Source organism: Aptenodytes forsteri, unplaced genomic scaffold (assembly GCF_000699145.1).
Source record: "Aptenodytes forsteri isolate BGI_AS27 unplaced genomic scaffold, ASM69914v1 Scaffold53, whole genome shotgun sequence".
Lineage (NCBI taxonomy): Eukaryota > Metazoa > Chordata > Aves > Sphenisciformes > Spheniscidae > Aptenodytes > Aptenodytes forsteri.
In genome coordinates, this window is record NW_008795909.1 from 8117668 (window position 1) to 8140459 (window position 22792).

Below are 22792 nucleotides of genomic sequence, written 5' to 3' on the forward strand. Positions count from 1 at the left end.
TGAGTCCAACTTCTGACAAATCTTAGAGCCTTGAGATTTTAGGGTAGTTCACAGGGCGGGCAAGCTTCCAAATAGGTTTCGACCAGTGGTGGTGTTCCCTTTTCTGGAGAGAAAAAGCTTACTACCACTAGCTAGCCCCCCATCTATGGAAATATATATTTATTTCTCCATCCTCCTTCTGAACTGGAAGCTTATTTAAATACAGACAAATCAGGCTCCTTGACCGATATCCCACACGCATACAACATTTTCTTACAGAGCAAAACTGTCTGGGTTTCCAAGGGCACAAATGCCCACAGTGCCCTTCCCTGCTATTCCGGTATCATTTGTGCAAGAGTGTTGTTTTTGATTCCTTTATGTTACTTTACATTTGTTGTTGATTAAACTGAGGTAGCATCATTCTCTCTTTATGGTAATGATTAAGTTTCCAGCTTCATGCTGTACCATTCATTGCATTAATATACTAAAAGGTCAGAGTTTTCTTACGTGCTTTTTTTTTTTTTTACTTTTCTGTAAAAGAAAACTTTTCACAGTCAGGGAACATTCAACAGCATCACCTTTAACAAGTTTGATAATATTAAAGTTAGTGTTCCATTGAGTCATGTCTCTCCATTGATTTTTAAAAGCCCTCTGGCTCCATGTCGTCCATTAAAAGTTAAATGGGCTGCAGTCTACATCCAGGATGCACAGAACAGTAAGATGCTGTTGGTGGCTGGCTGTGGAGAAAGGAATTATTTTAATTGCAACAAGACTCGTTAGGTACTAGATTCAGGTGTTTTCTGAACTGGTGGAATATTAAAATACAATTTTTAAAATGAATGGTTTATTTAATAGTTAAAAATATGTAAAAAAGGAAGCACACCCTACCTAATGGACACTTCATTAAATGTGGAAATCCATTTGATTCACTGGTCAATGACTATCTGATGTAGTTATTAGAATTTACTTGCTTAAGATTAGATTAATATGAAGGAATTTTAACACACCTTTGCAAATTCATTACTTCCAATTTATACAGCTGATCTTCTGATAAATGAATCAAAACTAGCAAAGAAGAAAGGGCTAGTATTTTACCTGAATTAGATGATAAAACACTGGTTTTCTCTACTAGTGTCATTTATATTGCTACTGAATATCGAGGCTATAATCTAGCCAGCAAGCTAACATGGTGATGAACTAGAGGTTTAGTCTTTAAGTAAATTCCAATGTTACTGTCATATAACAGAAGCTGTGATAGAAGTTTCATATATTTAACTTCAAAACATTGACCAAATAGCACAATATATTAATTACTAAGCTGTTAAACCTCCAAATTCAGGTCATTCATATTTTTAGACTGCTGTAGATGACTGTGTACATTTTTAATAACCTGCACAAATTTGTCATTTGAACTTTGAAAGAAAAACAGGATAGCATTAACAGATCAAACTTTCAGCTAACACTAGTCAGCGTGATTATACTGTACACACTTGTACAGCACTTTGCACTATCTAAATATCTTGTTTAATAAGTAGAATTCACATCTCTTTTGTTATCCTAATCTAGCACCCATAAGCCAGTTCATTTACACATTTAAGACTTTAAGAGCAGATTCAAGTCTTCCATGCACAGTTGCACTTGTACTTTTTATGATCTCTTTTTTAGTTACTAATTCATTGAAAATTAAATAATTTAGTTTTTAAGGAGGTGTCTCTGCCTCCATTAGAAGTATGGTATTTGGCAGGCTGGACTTGCTGAAGTGGTCTGGAGGAAGGGAAAAGGCACTCTGCAAATATGCTTGTGATTTTCTAAATCTTAGTGCTAGCAAAAAAAGAAAGTTCCAGTAAGGCATACAGTAAATGAAGATATTATGTATTAGGGATGGAATGAATCTGTCACTTTGACGGATTGTGAGGCAAAGAACAGATTAACAGATTACTCATAGTCAGAATGCAGCTCACTGTGAAAAATGTGCAGGAAATGATAAGTGTTGGTTTGTGCTGATTTAATGATATTTTGAAACTACAATAACACTCCAGGAGAATAATACAATGTAGCTCATGGCTTGCATTTTTTTAATCGCCAACGTATTGCCAGATTTCCCTTAAATACTTAGGATATTTCTTTTTAAAATAGAGCTTTCAATTCATGCAAAGTCATATGGACATGTATATTTATGTTATTTTTCAAGACTTTCATTAAAATACGCATTCAAAAATCCTTGATTTGTATGTATAAGTATACTCTATATTCTTTTGGTAGTGTATCATCATCTGTATACTCACTCAGTATAAAGATACTGTTTTTCCCACCTGGAGCTGAGTAGCACTGAACAGTTATTGATGTATAAATTAATACTGAATGTTTCTTGGTTTATGGCATATTTATGTAAGAACTTTAAGAATGTTCAAACATTGAAATTGTTTGAAGCATTTTAGATACAATAATGGACAATTTAAGTCTAAGATGACTTCACAATTATTATAGACATATATAGTGGCAGGACCTGAAATTTGATTTCAACATTTTTTCAAATATGATTGCATTTTGTACATAACACAAAGACATCTTATTGTTAATAGCCTTCGTAAGTCCTTGCTTCACTACTGAAACTATTATTGAAGGCTTTATTTCTATGGAAATGCTTCTATTAAAAAAAAACTCCCATTACGCATACATCATTAATATATTACAAAACAGAACCCAAATAGGTGTGTATAGGTAATCTGATGTAAGTTAATGAAGTCACACATATGCATGAAGTTCAGTGGATATGTAAATAATTGAAAATTCAGATTTGCTAATCTAGAGGAGCCTAACAAGTAATACATGCTCCAAAAAAGTTGTAGGAGGGAATAGGTGAGGGGTGTTACAAAGCTAGGTGACTTTTTATCGATTTGTCTAAGAATTGAGTTAGTCTCTAACAACCTTTCTTAAATAGATATAATTAAAAATCCCAACAAGTGAGAAAATTAGGTCTTCATCTTAGCTGAATGGAATATTTAGGCTATACTGAACCATACTTTTGATATGAGCTGGCACTTTGCATTCAGTGGAACATGATAAGATATTATTTACTCACTTTGAGCATTTGCAGCAGAATTTGCTTCATATGGTATTAAATAGTACTAATACAACAGAAGTATGTGCTGAGATTTTAGTTGATAGTTGCACAAGATGTCCAGAACTGGTCCTTTTTTCCTTAAAATATTTTTATACTCTTGATTCATACATTGGCATTCTTTGGCCCTCCACAGAGTTAGTCAAATTATCCACTGTAAAAAATAGTTCAGCAAATGTGCTGCTCTTATTATCAGTCAGGCATGAGCCAGTTCTCCTCTAGTAATCATAAAGATTTACTAAGTAGTTCATGCAGTTAAATATAATCTTTTGTGTTCTTTATTGATTGTACTCCAGATGCTTAATAGTCTGTCAATTTGATGTGTTCTTAATGATACAAAACTGATGGTTTTTTTCATTCCCTCATTTGATATAATGTAGCCCTTGCCTTACATTTTTTAAGTATCCTGCCAGGCTGACCAAATAATCTGAATATTCCTTTTAACTCCTGTATACATTGTTGGACAAAACCGTACTAAAACTTTGAAGCATTTTAATTTTTTTAAGAATGTGGATTAAATGATCCCATTGATTTAAGTAACATAAATTAAATCTGATCCAAAAGAAATGCAATAAAGTGTGCTATCTCAATTCACAGCAATGTTAAAAATCTTTATACTAAGTGATTTGCCATTTTCTAAGTCCAGCCAGTAGGATAGACTAAAAGCAAAAATATCTGTAAAAATTCAAAGTATCAAAGTTGTTCAGTAAAACTTAAATCAAAACCCTCTGATTCTTCAGATTTCTGTTGATGGTAATAATTTTGATACATTGTCATTGGTAAGTGCTACTTAATAAAGCATCACTAATTTTCTCAACAGATTTTACTGATGGATGCCGTTTTCTGCAAATTTAACATACTGTCATAAAACTGGAAATGATGTTCACAAGTCCAAAAGATTCTTTTGCTTTCCATCACAGTTCAGCTATCGTGTGATTTTTCAATATATGACAATTACTTTTTGAAAGTATTTTTTAAAAGACCATAACATAACAAGATTATATAACATTTTTATTCTGTTTTGGTATGGAGAACAGCTTTCAGAATAATGAAGAATTGCAGTGCAAGCATTAAAGGTGCACGATGCTTTGAATGTGTGTGGAAGCTATTCTGAGCCTTCATGCAACACAACTCACAATGTCCAAAGACAGCACTTAGCATGCCACATTGTTATCAGGAAAGCTCTACACAGTTTATTGCATGTTGATTGTATTAATTACAGCTGGAGGCATTGATAGCATAAATAGAGTGCCTTTAATTAGTCAGAATGCATGATTAGCTTTTCTGTTTTAAGGAGATAAACTAGCTTCTTAAAGAAGTTCCCCAAAAGAATATTCTTTATTCACTCAGAATAAAAACACAATAAATGGGAACACAGGCCACAGTCTGCTTTTCTCGGAATATTGCCGGTTGTCTCCATGCTGGGCTCAACTTCTAGGCAAGATCTACAAATTTTTCAGGATTTTTTTTTTTTTAAATTAACTCATACACTCTCTCTCACACATACACATGCTTTAGTTGCTTCCTAAAAGCAGCTGCATACTTCATTGTGGAAAAGTCTGTCTTGACTGCTAGACTACAGCATCTATCAGAATTACCACTGTAATCCCACTTTTCAGAGGTTTATCAATCAACTGCCAATATTTACTCTCTACTGCAATTTGGCCAATAAGATATCAGCAGTTATGAGATTTTTTTTTCCCCCAAGATTTTAGGAAAAGTTGATTTAGACATTGCTAAGTAACATGTGGAAGTAATAAACCAGTTTTTAATAGGTATAGTGTAAAATGTTTCAACCTGAAAAGTAATGTTAAGTCAACAATGAATCCCTAATATTTATAGTGGTTTGATTACTTGTCTTGTTGGGAGGGGTTTGAATAGCAAAACTGTTAGTTTTTCTTGGACATTGAGGGGAAAAAACATGAACTGAATCTAGACTGTCTTAATAGGAAATATTAAATTTGCCAACACATTTCTGTTGCCTCTATCATAAATAAACCCTCCTTTGCCTCACTTTAGAACCATCAAAATCCCTAGATCTTACAGTTGCACCTACTAGAGAAAATAATAATTCATCTACTAAACCAGATGCATCAAAGTAAGTATAAAGGTGATACTGAACAACTCCTTTGCATGAGAATTGACTCCAATAAATGAAGGACAAAATCAAAGACAAAATCATCCAGCTACTCACAAATCATCCCATCTGTGATTTCTCAGACTTGGTCTTTCAGGAAGACCTTCCAGAGATGAGACTTCAAACTAAAATTCATAAATTTCCTGAGTAATAAGAACTACCAATTTAACAGCAATACTGGTTTAATGGCACATGATTACCTCTCTCCCTCAATGTTCTCTAAATGAATTGTCTCTTTCTTTTCCATTAGGGGTAATTGCCTTATTATCTTTCTTTCCTTCTTACTAACATCCTCTCTGCTTTCCAGGTACCAACTATTTTCTTTAGAAATTCTCTGATACATATTTTATATGAAAAACACGTTTCTTTAAACTCTTCTGGTTTGTGCCAGACCTGTAGAACTGCATATATACTCTAAAGCTTCTTTACTTTTCTAACTACATTTGTTGGTCTGAGATAATTGTCTTTAGAAGCAAGCACTGGCTTTTCTCTGTCCTTGCACCACTTTTGCTTCAGCAGTCTTCCTACCAGAAATAATCTATCTCTGGGTCTCAAAAAAATCTTCTCTGGGTCTCAAACATCACTGTCTTTTGAAAAAGCTGTAGTGAATATGGAAGAAAAGGTAGCTTGGAAAGCAGAGATGTAGATTAGCACTAATAGTTCTTCCCTACCTTCTCTAAAATTGCCACAGTTTCTCCAAGAAGGTTGCCTTTGCTGACACTGTGTTTCAGTGCAATTGTAGAGAGTCAGGTAAGTGGTAAGGCTTTGTGCTCTCTGACCACATCCTATGAGCATGGTCAGATTCTAGTGCTAGGCTTATGTTGGCTGATTCTGAGGCAGCACAAAACCACACATGCAAGTGGCAGAAATGGAAAATATATTCTACCATGCCACAGTGGATATCATAGCATGCATTTAACTGTTATTTCTAAAAACTTTTGAAGCTTTGGTGTAGACAAAGAGTCTTTGACTGTATTCAGGGAATGCAAATACAGTGAGCAAAGAGAGAGAGAGCTAATAATGAGATGTCTAGGCAAGCATATTGCTGTGTGGATTAGTTGTGCCAGTTCTCACTGGCATTAGCTGAACAGAGAAGAGGAGAAGGATTGGTTGTGAAGTTGGCCATACATGTGAAAATAATATGATGGTATAAAAAATTTTGAAGTATGTTTTTTACATATTGAAATGATGGAAAATTCAATATCTCTTCCTTTAAATCTGCTATACTACTTGCTGGATTTCTACACCAGCAGTTCTGTTTCCTGAGGCAGAAAATTAGTTTTTTCCATTTTGACTGCAAACAGATAGGTGGTTGTCCCCTGATTCACCCCAGATTATGCGTACATGCCAACAGGAGATGATGTGGAATCAATAACAAGTCTAGAAATAGCAGAAAAACTAACAAAAAAAAAAACAATTGGCATATTTTAGCAATTATAACACATGACAGCCTTCCCAGATTTTTCTGTCAGAAGCAAATCTTACATGAGATCATCAAGGCTTTTCAGAAAGCAGAAGTACATTACCTGTTTACTTGGTGTTGGACAATTGAGTTGAGACATTTGCAGTCCGGCAATGTAAAGAAATCTGTCAAACTTTTGAAAACTTCATCCTTCTAGAGGAAGCCATGGATGTTGAAGTTACCTCTACAGCTCTGGCTAATCTTCTTGGCCTCTAGCACAAGTTTGCATGCATAATGTTTTTGTGCCAGCTGTTGGAACAGCCGTGGCCAGACATAAGTTGAATCAACCCCAAACCAAGTTTAATTTACTCGGTAGAGCTGCCCTGTTCCCACCAGCATGAAGCAAACATAAGGGAATTTAAAGACCCCTTTTCCCTTCCATTCCCCTTGCCTTGAAGTGAATTTGACCAACCAATTTGACCGTTGGTCAGAAAGGATGGATCTGGTTCTATCAAAATTAGATGATTTACTGAGGTCCCTTGAATTCTGTGTTCAAGTATTAACTTGCAGTTATTTAGTCTAGTTAATGGTTATATGGAAGCTTTAATGTATTACAGCTCTTTACTGTTGAAGAGGAGAGATGGGAACTTAAGGAAGCATCAGCTATGCACAGTGTACAGAGGTTAGTTTAATATATGAAAAGAATTACAAGACATGGTTACCTGCACAAGGAATGTCGGAAGTTTGTGACTTAGATGTGTCCTTCCAGGGCTGTCTTTCTCTGATTGATAGTATGATATGAGTGACCTCTCATTCTTTGTGTTTCCTACCCGCTTTTTCAGTGAACAAGTCTGCAGTTCAGTTTGCAATAAAAAGCAATAACAATAAAAACGACTGTTCTGTTTTCCTTTCTTTGAGCTGTAACAATCAAAGACAGTGTATCATAAAGTGGCGCATGTGAAATGGACATTGAACTTTGCAAGAATGTATGATAACATGAAAATCATCTTTAAACATTGAACTTTGCATGAATGTATGATAACATGAAAATCATCTTTAACAGCTATCACAAAGTACTGTTGAGGAGAGGCATAAATTGCCCAGAATGGGTGAAGAAGGTCTGTACTCCCTCCTTTATGGTAAAGTTCCCATCAAAACTTTTTTTTTTTCACAGAAGCAAAATAGATATGTGACAGCTGTGATGAGAAGAGTCCTCTGTATAGTCTTGCCAGTAGCTAAAATCATGTTACGCTCAATAACAATTTTTTTATTTATAACATATAACATTTTATAGCAATAAAAAATTGTTACAAACAATTGTTTATAATGTATTTACCTAACAAAGTTTTTTTTCAATATCAACAATTGTATCAACAATAAGATCTGGACTCAATCCAATGTTTCCTTCTTAAAAACACTAGAAAACTGTTAGCATGTTATTCTTCGCTCTGATCACTAATTCCATCCCTTTATTGAAAAATTTTAAAGGTAAATTAAACTGGAAAGATTAAATTATTTAATACAAATCAGCTGTCCCACAGTTCATGAGCACTGAGTTGGTATCACACTGTTGGTGGCATCCATCTCATGTCTAAGCTCAGCTGTGACTCGCCAACCATCCAGACTGTGAAAGATACCGCACTTGCTCTGTCACCCTATTACAGGGGGCTAGCCAGGCAGTGCCAAGTCAGTGGTAAGCAAACACATCTCTTGTGATTGTCTTTAAGCCTTTTTCCTTAGAGAGGGTAAGGATTTTTAATCAAATTGACCCCCACAGTCTCTCATCAAACACAGGTTGTTCATCTCGAGTCTTTATTCCTCAGAAAAAGACTCTCATGAGTGCCGTAGGCTTTCAAAGTATAGCTCTGTGGATTATGGATCACACCTCATGTACACCTTTTGCTGGCAGAGCAATACCAGCTGAAATCTGCAAAGCAAACCTGACTTAAACCACAGATTTTTAGTGTGAGCGGAACAGGTGAAAAGGCTAAGGAAAGAAGGAAGCCTCAACGTTTAAGAATTGTATTAACTGCAGAGTTTATTTTTATAATAATAAAATCCAGCTTGATTTTGTTTCATCACACTTGACAACCTGCAATTTCCTTTGAAAATTTTTTTAATAATCAAAAGAATTAGAACAAATAGGAACACAAACTGTGCTTTTATGAATGATATTTTGATTTGTATTTTTCAGGGACTGGTTGAATGTGTTCAGTCCCCCCATCGTTCCTGGAAGCCAACAACCGGAAGAGCACACTAAATCTTCAACAAATCAGAATATTCCAGGTAGGAATTAATGAAGACAATGAAAAGGACCTGGGTAGAAAGACATTTCTAAATGCTGTTTCTGTAGTGCTGGTACTGCCTTTTCGTAGTTTTCTATACTGCCACATTTTGGTTCCAAGTTCTCTTATTTATTATTCTCAGCTCAAGCTAGCAGAGTTTTCCATGCAGTATTATTTGCCTCTGATAGAAGAATAACTTATGCAGTTGCAGTTTCCTAATGTTCTGGCTTGATACGGATAAACTCATAAAAAATGCATCTTGTTTCTTTAAAATAAGGAATTTATGCCAGTGGGGATGGCAAACCTATGAAAGAAAGAACGCAAATACTAAACATTCTTATTCAGAAGCACAATTAGGCTTATGTAAGTGATACTTCTCTTATGAAGAAAAATTTCAGATTTAGCCTTGAAATCTCAGCGTGATATCCTGAGTAAAGACTGTTGTCACCACCTAAAGTGTTACAGGTTTTTATTTATTAATGGTGTTTGCTTAGAGAATGGCAAAGAACTTAGCTGAAACTGGAAAGTCAACAACAATAGAATAAAACAAATACCTTGTTTTCTTCAAATGCCCTTTTTTCTTATCGGTTGTTTTAGGAAACAGGGTAGATATCTGGATTTTTCTTTAAGTCTGGGGAATTCAATGTGAAATCTCATAAATCTGACCTGTGTATTTTGGCTGCCCGAGGGATGAAGATGTCTCAGTGATTTACTATCTAAAATAGATTATGCCCCTGAAATTGGGAATGTTTTCATAGATGTATATTTGTAATTGTTTATGACAGCAAAATAGAATTTTGCTGTCAGGAAGGGACCTTACTTTGAAGAATCAAATAATACGTTTTGTTAAGGGTCCTAAATAAGCCAAAGAGAATTGGACAGTAATCCTTGAGTTAAAGGCATGTTGGATGTAAATTTGTGATGGGTCTCTGAAAATTTTTTTATGTTAGTATTATGAGATCTAAGGCTTGCTGCAGTAAAGCTAGAATTTCTGTAAATTTTAAAAATTGGATTATTATCTTTAAAAAGCTTTAAGAAAGAAGTATACTTGGGAATTTGTTGGATTTCTTGTTATTCACACTAGAATTTCCAAACTGTTTTGTGAATTGTTCCTAAACTCATTTTCCTTTATGCTGAAATATTTTACATCATGTGTCCATGATTGCACATTTGGAGAACAGAAAATCTCTATATACCATAGCTTTTTATTTTGGCTTTTTACTTTTGTGCCTTTATTCAATCAAATAAAATTCTGACTCATGTATATGTATGATATTTGTAATTTTAATAACTTCACACAGAAACTTTTCTATCTCCAAATACTCAAAAAAAACTGCCATAGTGTTGAAGCTTCATTTCCCCAAGATGTTGGAGGAAATAAGAGAGAACAACAAAGCCGTTCCATGACCTTCCCTCCCCAAACAGGACAGTTTGGATTTTTTTCTGAACTACTAGACACCCTTCCCTATTAAAGTAGCAGAGAAGAAGCAGAGTAATTGTAGCAGCTGTGGGTAGGGGAGGCCTGATTGGCAAAGTAAGGGGGTACCTGTACAATATATAGCATCTTCAAGCAACTCCAGACCTCCCTTTCTGATTGTCTACAGGCCTTGGAAAATAATGTCCTTGCACTATATTGAGAGAAAGCTGACGTGGTTTTGCTCACATAAAAGATACACTTAAGTTAAACACAGGTCTTTGGACATAATATGGCGGTGTGTGAAAATGCAGTGCCGTGTAATACATGCCTATCAGATTAGATAGTACCTGTTGAACATTAGAATCTGTGTTTTCCTAGATATCCTAGATATCTTGGTTTAAAAAAATCTTGATGGACCATGGTAACTAGATGGTACCATTTTTGAAAGAGATGCTAAATAGCTCTTGTCCTGTGAGACATCTCTAGCACTTCAGAAAAAAAATTTTTTTTTCTTAATCACTTCACTTGAGGTTAGTTATTTGTGTGACAAAAGAACTGTTTTATTACTGACAATTAAGTACCAGATCTGATCAACAAACTGAATGCTCAAATTCATTCCAGAAAATTCTGCTGCCCTACTCACTTTAAAAAAAAAACCACATCACATTAAAAAATGAATTATTTCTCATGTTGGGAAGTGACTTAAGTGTCACAAGATTATTTTGTGTGTGTGTGCAGTTTTCCAGTATTCCAAGTATCACAGGATAACAAAAGCATATTATCAGTACTGAAAATCTGCAGTGAGTCATAATGTATTCAAGATACTAATTTTATCTAAAAGTATCCTTAAAAAAAAATGGATTGTATAGCATTAGTATATTTATAAAAATTCTTTAATTCTTATATTTAGAAAAAATCTTTTAAGTTGGGGCATAACTTTGGGGAAAAAAGGTGATTCATTTCTAAGAAAACGTTTCACTCTAGTTCATTTCTTGACGTTTGCACCGTCCATAGTACATAGTTAAATAGGGAGATGTAATGAGAAGTAGTCTTCTATTCAACAGGTTTCACAAGACAATCAAGAGGAAAATTTAGACACGTAAATATGATAAATTTCCATAGATTCTTCCCTTATTGGGCATTGATATTTCTGATTCAAAGACAATTTCATTTATCTTGACTTAACAAGTCATACAAGAAAGTTTCCACAGTAAGTGACAAAGGCAGCGTCAAATTCTCTGGAACTTACTTTATTGTATCTTGCTACTTGTCTTAAGATTGCTCTAGGAACCACCGCACTAGTCTTCTTTCTTGGACTACAGCTGTTGACAATAGTCGTATGGTAACCCTGCAGTACATAATTACAGTATAGATCTGAGCACTGTAGTTCAACGTTCAAGGATCATATCAGAGAAAATATTAGCAGTGTTTTTTTCAGCATGCCTTCTGCTGACAGCTGATGTTTAATTTTATAGTGACTTAAGAACAAAAGCTTTGATTTTGCTTTCGCCATGATATTCAAATTAAACTGCCAGGAGGTCTTTTTATGCAATCCTGAGCAACTTCATCCCAAAAGGGTGGATGGTGGCAGCATAAATAGCTATGAAAATTTTCTTTGAAAGTGACTTGTTTATCAGTTAATTTGGCCATGAACACTTCATTCCTACATATGGTCAGGTTGCACACAATATACCGTTTGAAAGTAGAAAGATGCCTTCTAACACAACCATTACACGTTAGTTGAGTCTTTTAGAGGAATTTCACTTAATTTAATTAGTACTTCTTTTTAGGAAGTAGAAGAACAGAAGTGAGGTTTTCATATGGTTTTTTTAATCTGTTCAAAACTGAATAGGCCATGCTGCCATTGGAAATCTGTTGCAACATCTAGAAATGCCTTAAACTGCATTTGGGGATATTGTGAGATGCTAGAAGAAAGAAGCCTGACTTTAAAAACATGATACATCTAGAAAACTAAGTTCTCTTCTTGTTCACATGAAAATAGATGCAGGGAATTATTGCTATAAAGGTATAAATCCAGCTAGTCCTGGATGCAGTCTAATTCTGATTTGGTATGAATTCAAGGCATACGGGGAAAGAGGTACACCCCTGATGAGTCTGAAGAATTTCTTATTCCTAAATCAAACCAGGGAGTGTATTGAGAGGCCAGTTCCTAGGTAGAGAGGGAAGGAGATTTAAGCTTAGAGAAGAAAAGAGAATCATTTTGAATAGAAGCATAGGCAGGGAAAAGCAAAACAATAAAAGGAAGAATTCAGTGGAAATAACATGGTTTCAGATGAAAATGTAAGGCTGTGTGAGGGAATGAGGCATGAATACCATTTGCTTGTTTACTATGATCTGAAGTGTGGAAAAAGACTTTCAGTTCTACGCCTTCTTTCTGCACTGCATAGTTTTTCCCAAGAGCTGTCCAAACAAAGTATCTCAGTTAACCTCATTTAGCTTACCAGGCCAGGTGAAGTACCCACAGCAAGGAGGGCAGCAATTTAGCTTTACCTTTTTACCTTTGGTTACAGTAAGAGACAGTTTCTTTCTGATGGCATTTGTTAATGCTACTGAGGAAACAAAAATGAAATCTCTTCCCAAACGATAAAGTGCACACTTCTTCTGTATGCATTAAGTGCACCAACCTACTTTCTGGTCTCTAGATAATGTAACCTATATATCGTTGTGTGATCCTGGCTGTAAATAGATCTGAGTGTTGTGAAACTGCTGCTGTTAGCATAACAGGCCATTACTTATTATGAAGTGTTAGAGCATACAAAGCATTTGGTTTGTATTAGCAGTCTGAGAATGAGATGAACGTTTATGATGAAATTCAAGATACAGATTGTGTTCAACTGTGAATTACTTCTTATCAAAAAGCTATAGATCATATAACTTAGATTTAGCTTATATGAAAGATAGACAGGTTTAGAAAAGGAGCTACAGTATATAAAGCATCTGTAATAAAAGTCTGTGTGGCTTTATCAGTGTATTTTAGGCTAAGGATTCATTTCTGTTACCTGAAAACGTTCTTACATTTTACATAACTTCAGACAACCTCGATTTAAAATCTTTATTGTCTGAAAGAATCTTATTTCCTCTCTGGTATTGAAAGCTCTTTTGTACAGATTTGCCTATACTGGACATTTAGGTGACATATTGGATACCAGACATTCAAATTCTTTCATTCTTACAGGCCTTAAGTACACACTGACTGTCTTTGTTCGTACTAAAATATTATTGTTTAAGAAAAATATCACTTCGGAATACTTTGATCCACTATCAGTAAGGGTACTTCTGGTGAACTGCTCCACTGACATCATTTCACCTCAACTAACTACAAGTCTTCAGAAATATAACAAAAATGCGAGTTGCTGTTATCTTGAAGGTAACAATTCAGAAGTCAAAAGAGTATACACTTTAAAGAAAAACTCTGTCACATCTGACAAAGGTATTTCCGTGTTCTTGTCGAAGTGAATGATTTATTCTTACTTTTCACACTTAACACAGGTGAAGATGACCTCAGTGCTGAAGAAGATGAGGAAGTTTTGACTCTTTTGTATGATCCATGTCTGAACTGTTACTTTGATCCAAATTCTGGCAAGTACTATGAATTGGCATAGTCAGATCATGAGAGGATATCGTTTTGTGTTCGGAGTAGGTTTATCTTTTAACTGTTTGTAAAGTGTGACTGAGCTGTATAAATTATCATGTAACTTAAAATTGAATTAACCAATAGTTTTGCAAATGAATATATTTTGTAAATAGTGTCTTATTTTTATAGTTTTTTATTAAGTTGTAATGCAGTGGAAAATCACATAACATAAAAGTTCCTTGTGACTAAGATTTTTACTTGTTAGTCTAATTTATTTCCAATATTCAAAGGTTCTATATGGAAGCAAATGAAGTTGAATCAAGAGGGTTTGTGGTGTTCATCTGTAAATTACGGTTTTACTCAAATAAAATTAATTTTTTTCATTACTTGCTTACTGTATATTTTTAATTGGTTCTGAGCTATCTTATTCTTTGTACTCTAAGATATACAGTGTGTTGTTCAAAGGCATCTATTTCATAAGCTCACTCTCTCCCTTTAGTCACCAGAGAAAGCAGTATTTTCCTCATCTTCAAGAAATTCTCTACTGTTGCCTATTACAGTAATGGGATGATGTCAAAGCTGTGGGGTGGTACAGTGTGTACAGTGCGGTGCACTCTAAGGCGTGTGCCTGGGCAGTTTATAAATCTAGACCACAACAGAGTAAATATGTCAGGCTCTGAGAGTACCAGCTACTGTCTACTTTACTGATGTAATTTAACATAGGACTGAAAAGCATAAGAGTGATTGCTTCAACACTCAAAAATTGAAGCCTTGTTTCATGTAAGGCAAGAAGGTGTGTATATGATTCATATGGGAAGCTGTGCTCAGAGTCCAGGTCTTACATGTTTGTATTAGTTTTTCCGTTACACCTTGCAATAGAAGAATGTAACTTATTTAACCCATCTGTATTGGGTTTCAGTGCAGTTTTCAGTGAGGGTCCTAAAGTTCCAACTTAGAGATTTAAATTGCCTGCATTACTGTGCAATTTTTTTTTTCTATGGTACATAAAATATCCCTATTGACCATGGAGAAAGATTGTAGATATAAACCAGATCGTACGTAGCCATTGAAAATGAAATCATTATATGGAATGAGTAAAATACTGTGCATGGAGACATATCAAGCTTTGTCTGCTCTAAAAAACAGTTAATCTGATCCTGATGTTTCTGCATTGCCACGGCTGCTACTTGGCTCCAAGCAGCGCCCGGCATTTCCAGCCCCAGAGCAAGGGAGATTCTGCAACGCTGTGCAGTGCTGCTCACCACTAATGGCCCCCCCAACCAACAGGACACTTGCTCAAAGGGTAAATAAATCATTTAAAAAATCAGCTGCCTGGTATTGAAGAAAAGGTATGGGGCAGGGGTTGCCCATGAAACAAGAAGTCCAAGGAGTTGTGTTGTAATGGAGTTGGGTTAGCGGAGCAGCTTTGGAGTCCACCAGTTCAGTACATAATGGTTTTCTGGGGACAGTTGAAGGGAATGTCAAAATCACATGGCAGAAGTGATCTATAGACATTTCTGGTGATTCTTGTTCTAAGCTTCCACTTTATTAGATCCAGTGCTATTCCACTGTAATTATTTGCAAGCTGATTACTCAGTGAATTTTAAGAATAATGTATTTGAATGTCATAAAGTGAGCTTAGTAAGCTCACTGGCAAGTGATTTAAAATGATATGTCTGTAAATTATTTGTAATTATGGATCCCAGTTAATTAATATCCTAGAATCAATTGAAAATGCAGTTGTTAATAGTGGCTTGGCATAAGATCAGATTGTGTATTTGGCTTCTGTGGCAGGTACAAACATATCATCACAAATTGATTCAAGTAAGAGTAGCACTGAAATCCACAGGAAGACAGATACTGTGTTGAGATAATTTACTTACCCTGCCATAGCCTGTTTCTCCCAGAATGATTTGTACCTGTTCTTGCTAATGCCATAATCAGTTTAAAAGTTCAACGAAATCATAATTTTGACCTTCAAAAATCAGATGCTATGTTGTACATGCTTGTGCATGTTTAACCACTTTCCTTTTAGCATCATTTAGTGATCAGCACCGTGCTCCCTGTATCTGTGGCGAGGGCTATTTAAAATGTATTGTTAATTTTCCTTTCATAGCCCCATGTCTCACAGGAGTGGTTGGATGTCCTAAGGCACCACTGTGAATCCAGACTGGGCCACTGATGCTACAGAGGTAAACACTCTCTGAAAAAAAAAAAAAAAAAAAACAACAAAAAACTGGCTGCAAACTGGTGTGTGCTATTTACGAGTCAGAGGCCTGCAAAGGTCCAGCGAGTTGTCTGCCAGTGCCTGTCTGGGTAGATATGCTTGTTCTGGCTTCACAGCAGGCAATCACTAATGTGTCACACATAAAAGTGTACCAACGGACGTCCAAAGCTTGGACAGTCTCCAAGGGAGCCCTTGGAGACTCCATACTCTTACCCCCAGCTTTAATGGGATAAGGAGGCAGGCGGGTAGCGACACTAGGTTCAGGGTGAGTCTGCTGTTCCAGACAGGTTCATAGGCAAGTCCAGATACACTCTGTTTTCCTGTCATTAGCGCAGTAGTATTTTATAGGTAGGTCCTGCTTTTCAAAATCAGCAGTTTGGGATCCTTGCCCTTTGTGTTCTAGTTAGCAGCTTTATGTCTTCAACATCCATGAGGATTGATTGCCGTAATGCTGTGAACAACACCTGTGAGTTGAGCGGCATGAAAGGCTTAGGTACAAGGACTGTGAGTTTTGCTCACAATGTTTTTCTTAAGCATCATCCCGTGAACCTAGAACTAAAGCACTGCTGGCACGCAGCATGCTTTTTGTTTAGCCAATTTGTCAAAGCCAGCGTTTATGGCAACTGATGAAGAACAGAGAGGTTTGCTCCTAGCAGACATGTGCAATGTTTTAGTCCATGAGAATCACATAGTTCTCACTAGAGTGTGCTTTCCAACAGGTAAAAAGACCTGTGTCTAGGCATAAAGTTTCAGGTTAATGAAACTGTCTGCAGGGATTTATTTCTACAGACCCAGCATCAGTTAGGATTTTTGAGAACATTTTGAAATGCAGTAAATTTTAGTAAGGCTTCATTAAAGTTTCTTATATGTGCATTGAAAATAGAGAAATTCAAGGTAGCTTGGTAGAGCTGCTGGAGTCAGCAGATCACAAGTCAATCAATTGGTCTCTCAGGCCTTTCTATGTTCCTTACACACGTGAGGTGTGACAGACATCTCTGCTTTGTTTCCAGTTCCTAAAAAGCGGAGTCAACCAGCTTTCAGATAGTTGCGGAGGAAGAAGAAATCTTTAAAATGCTTTTTAGCCACAGCCCAGAGCAGTGTGTTTCTATGTCACTGCAATGATTCTCCCCATTTCTCTCATTCTTTTTGCCTTAGGTCCATCTACCGAGGTTTTCTCCAAAGCCCGACCAAATAACCAAGTTGCAGCCTTTAGATCTCTGTGGGCTGCAGCAGCATTGAGTTGCAGTTCACAGACAACCTGGTACATCTGAGCACCGCCATGGACTCCTCCGAGCGGCTCCTAGGACTTTGTAATCTTTGATCTTGCAGTACTGTCACTTGTACCCAAGTGCCGTGTGTACGTGTGAGCCTCATTGTGCCGAACAAAGAACACACTCTGTCCTAAGGAGCTTACAGTAGGACATCAATATTGAATTTTCCCCTCTGCTGCCATGGTTACTAGGTAAGAAAACATGAAAAGTCATGCTTTATTATTCACATACCCTTCAGCCATAAAGCATTCTATTGAGGGGCACATCCTCTAAACTTTGGGTCAAATGGCAAGGTTGCATAGGCTGAAAAACCCTTGAAAATAATTTTGCATAATGCGTTTCATATTCAAGTTATTTTTCCATGGTATTCCTTTATTTTAGAAAAGGGCTTATTTTTTAAGCAATGGGCTACATGTAAAATGAAAAGACAATCCAGTCTGTCTTTTCTATGTGGTATTGCCGATAATCACCACTTTTCTCATGGTTACTATAGTAACTTGGCATCCTTATCTGCCACCTTTTTTGGCACCTTGAAAAAAACTATTTGAATTCAGTCCCCTGATAAACTGAAAGCTTGGCTTCACGATACCCATGGGAGTATGTTAGTGTAACAACAATACTTGTCATTTTTTCTTACTCGGTGTTTAACTTGCTTGTTAGCAGCTGTACAGGCAGTTCTAACTGTGATGTTTTGGGACCCTGCTGCAGGCGTTACAACCAGCGCAAATGCGAATGCCCTGGATGAAACTCCAGAAACAGCCATGAGCTCCCAAAGGGTCACACATGGCAGCCCACGATGCGAAGACCTGAGCAGGATTTTGCTCTTATCGTGCCACTCTAAAAGCAGTTCTGTTTCCAAGCTTGACAGTTTTCAAGAGGAAAAATAATCTGTGGACGTTAAACTATATAGTAAGAATTATTATGAAGGTTCCTGTGGTAAATCAGTGGTGAATCAACGACCTTGTGATGCTTTTAATCCCTTTCCAAGTGTGTGACACCCAGTCTGCACGGCAGATGAGACCGAACCCAGGCTGGGGATGCTGGAGAGCCGGGGATGCACAATGCACTGCTGAGAGACATTTTTGGAGGTGAGTTCATGGCCAATGCAAACACCAGGTGCCCCAGCTGCGCACGGCTCCCCAGCAGTTCCACCTCTTTTTTTGCTCTAAGGGCACCAAAATCATGCTTGTGATAAAGGTTGTTTTTCTAATTTTGTCAACATGTGGCCCAGATACATCCCTCTGCTCATGCAGACCCTGTGCTGGTGCCCTTAAACCTCTCTGCACAGAAGTACCCTCATCACTGGAAGAGAAAAGGAGATGTCGACACCTGAACAGCTGGTGTTAGCTCCCGGCCATCAGGCACAACGGTCCGGCGTGTCTGCAGAGGGGCTGAATATTTGCTGAAGCCAGAGCATTTGGTGATCCATCCCTGCAGCTGTGGCCTCTTCAGCAGATCTCAGGCTTTTTCCTTTGTTATCATGTTCTTTTGCCTAGAGTTTTGAAGAGCAGACAGGTTTGAAAGGTATGTGGTTGCAAAACAACAGAGGAAAAATGTTATCAAGAGCCATTAAATAAAAAGCAATTCTATTTTTGCAGTGTGGCTGGAGTGCTTCTGGAGACTGACAGCGTGCCCTCATCCCACTCCTCACAGATACCCTCCCCTGGCCACTGCCAGAGAAAAGACAGGGGCTGTGGAGTGCTTCTAGACTGACAGCGTGCCCTCATCCCACTCCTCACAGATACCCTCCCCTGGCCACTGCCAGAGAAAGGCTATGCCGCCAGCGGGTCCTCTGCACTGACCAGGTACGAGGTACGTAAAATACTTTTCATAAAGAAAACCAGCTAGGCTCTTAGTACAACTGTTACTACACTGGTACTGCTAGTGTACTTCAGATGATGTTTACATTACACTGCTTAGGGTTTTTATCTATTAAAAAGTTCATTATTGGATGATTGTGCTTTTTATCTGTGTGGGAGACCAAAAACCTTAGGTCACGCAAATTACAGACGTCGTTTTAGAGCACTGCATATTTGTTAGGCCATCTGCTACTGCAGCGCTCAAGGCAAAAATCTTCATGCAGGCAATCTATTCACAGCCATTGTTTTACCACCTGATGTGCAAAATATCAAAGCTCTGGATGGATTTATTATTCTCCTGAGTAATTTTTTAATGAATTCATAAAGCTCGGGAAATGTCCCATGCAAGAGTTTCCTTTACATTAGGCTGCTGTTTTCTCACCGGGGCTTGAGAGGGGCCTCTGAGGAGGAATCCCATCATGTCGATAGGTTTGTTATGCTGAACACATGGCTTGGTGGCACTGCGTTTTGTCATTCCAACCTCGGTAAGACAGATTCTGGCTGGAGGGCTTGGCAGATACGTGTATGGCATTTCCCATGTATCCATGTGAATCTCAAATTAAAATAGCTGCTGTTTTCCCAAGAAAAAAAAAGCAAGTAGCTTTTCAGAAACAGCCAGTTCCAAAGTAGCATTAATGCCTGGGCGAGCTGCATGACATCCACAAGAATACCAGAAGATGATCCAGCTTTTGGGTTTCCTTGTTGTCCTGTCTAGTAACTGCAGAGCCTCCACGGCGCATGTGGTCCCTTTGTGGCCCAAGCATCTTTATCCAAACATATCCCCATGTCTTCTGGGACCGAGCCAGGATCAGACCAATGGCTATGATAAAAATCACCCTCAGTGCTGAGGTAAGTGCCTTGTGTTCAGAGCCATGCAGATCACGGCATAGCAGCGAAAGAGGTTTGGCACCGCTTGCCCGCTCAGAAATACAGCGTTACTTTTCCAGGTACCATCCAGCCATTTGCTCCATCCCAGCTCAGTTTTCAGCCCTGTTCTCCTGCTTGTAACTAAATCCCTGGGAGCAGGGAGAGCCGCCCCGTGCCTGGCTCGCACCCTGCACCCCAGGGCCTCTCCTCCCTATGCTGTCAGTGTCCGAAGATGCTTAATGCCACCAGGGCCAAACTGCTACTGCTGCTTACACTTTTGCAATTAATTTGCAATACTCAATGGTGAACGATGGAGGGTGAACCAAAAGGGCAGGTTCCTGCTCCGAAGTGTTAGTGTGGTAAAATACGGGCATGCCATCTGTGTGCACGCACATCCCTGCACGGGGCTGTCCATCCCCGGCACGCCATGCTGCTGGGACTGGGCAGAGGAAAACAGGGATGGACAGGGGCCATGTGGGAAAGCCTGGACACCCATGAAGGGTTCCCGCCATCCCCAGCGAGTTGCTGGTCCCCTGCAGTGCCACATAGTTGGCACTGCATCAAGGGTCCCGGGGTACCCAGCCCCAGATCTGCCTTCTCTGGGGTGATACCAAAGGGGCCAGAGCTAAACGTTTGCATTGCTGTGAGGCTCCCAGACACGAGCCCAGGGCATCATGTCCTGAGCAGCAATGTCATATATTATTCAGAGTGACGTATTTCATAAGGCAGTCTCTTACAGCAACAGACCCTTCCCCTGCTCTGTGCACACTTACAGTAAGGCTGGGACTCTTTACACTCAACCCCATGCAAAACACTGAGACTCCTCCATCTGCGCTGAAACAGCTTTATCGTGCCCGTGGGTGTCTGCTGCAGCAGCGGAGCTGGAGGTGAGCGCCTGGCAGCTATTGTGCCGTGATACATTACAGTGCCCTGATCTCTTGCAGTGCATTACACCTTATTTAATATGATCTGTAAATCCTCATGTGCCAATAGAAGGAAATGTCTGATCGGTCTGTAAGGTGCTCAAAGGACACATCTTTTACTGATGTCTTCTGTTAACTTCCAGCTCATGAGCAAAGCCAACACACGCCAGGTGCTGAGATACCTGAGAGGAGCATGTCGGCTCGCATCGATCCATCACTCTGTCTCCTGCTGCGACTTCCCCTCCAGAGCCACCTGCAAGCCACACGCACACAGACAGAAGGTATTTATACCTTCCTCCAAGTGAAACATGGGGCTTGGTATTACTTTGTGCACTGATCATGTTGAATGTAATCGTGGGAACACTCTGCCACTGTTACAAGTTAATGACACATTGTTTAAGTGGGAAAGAGACATTTATAGCCAAATTTATAGCTGGAGTTGTAACACTGAACCCCAGGCACATTGCTGGCGGTGCTGAGCCATGGCAGTGTTGCCACTGCTTGTGGCAGGGAAGCCGCGCTCAGCCCTGGCAAGGCTGGCGGCCCAGGGGAGCTGCTGCCCTGGCCTCGCTCCCTGGGACACGCTGTACCCCTCCTCGGGCTCCGCTGGCCCGGATGCCATCCATGCGCACCCCGGGGCACCCACAGCCCAGAAAGCCTCAGCCACGGGTGTTTTCAGGTTCCTGCACAAACGGCTCCAGTGCATCCGGAGCAGCCCAGTGAAATAAGGATAACGGTGCTAAGTTACGAATTGCTTTCCCTTGCCAGTCCTCTGATACCTCCAGCTGTAAACTCAATGCCATGAGATTAAAATGTACAACTGTGTGACGCCTTATAAACCACATAAATATCAACTGGCAAGGCCCCTTAACAATGAAGGATTTTGCACAAAATCTTCAGGCACTAATTCAATCTCAGGGCTCTCTTTCCATTGCAGTGGGTATGCAGTGCCATTAGGAAACCTTGACTGAATTATAACCTTTTATTCTTTTAAGGCATCTTTTTTTCTATCTGCAACAAGGTTTTATTTTGACCCAATCATGAACATAAAAAGCATAAGAGATACAAATGCACTTAGTGATAGATTTGTCTTCTTTGGAAAAATGTGTGACATTGTGATGCTAGGAAAACAGCTATTAATTTGGAGGTTATTTTAAAGCTAATAGATAATTATTATTCTGTGGAATTTTCTTCCCAGTTAAGAGTTTAGTTTGCTGAACGGTCCCTTTCCATTTGCAGCGCTGATATTTCTTTTCCCCTGCATTAACATGTTACGATTCAAAACGAATGGCTGTGCTTTTGGCTTTGAATTTTTCTCCTACATTTTTGACAATTGTTTTTTATGTCTTGTATAAATCACTGTAACACATGATAAAGTCAAGCACATTCAATGCCTGTGAATAGTTAAGTTACTGTTTCTCCTTTGTGCAATAGCCCATAACTATATTTTAAAGCAGTTGCAGTCTTTTATCAAGCACATGTATTGGCATATTTTTGTAACTGGATTACTGAGCATACTGTAACAACTCTTAAGCAGCTCTCACAGACTATCATGTAAATCCTTCTTAATTCACGGTTTATTGACCACAGTGGTTCTGGATGAGCGTGTGGTGCCAGTTCGCTCCCATGGGCAGCATGCCACCTGCTACCACGTCTCCATGGAAATTCCCAAAGTTCCTCTTGAAAAACCAATCTGTTTGATGCAGATC

General features: G+C 38.4%; 1 protein-coding gene across 1 annotated transcript in view; it reads left to right on the plus strand.

Annotated features, from left to right (window-relative positions):
- Nucleotides 1-14027, plus strand: part of CUNH3orf67 (chromosome unknown C3orf67 homolog) — an 86449-nt gene extending 72422 nt beyond the window's left edge. The window contains exons 16-17 of the mRNA XM_019473455.1: nt 8834-8925; nt 13852-14027. Of these exons, the coding sequence (XP_019329000.1) occupies nt 8834-8925; nt 13852-13964 (205 nt within the window). The 3' untranslated portion in view covers nt 13965-14027. The remainder of the gene's footprint in view (nt 1-8833; nt 8926-13851) is intronic.
- The last annotated feature ends 8765 nt before the right edge of the window (nt 14028-22792 follow it).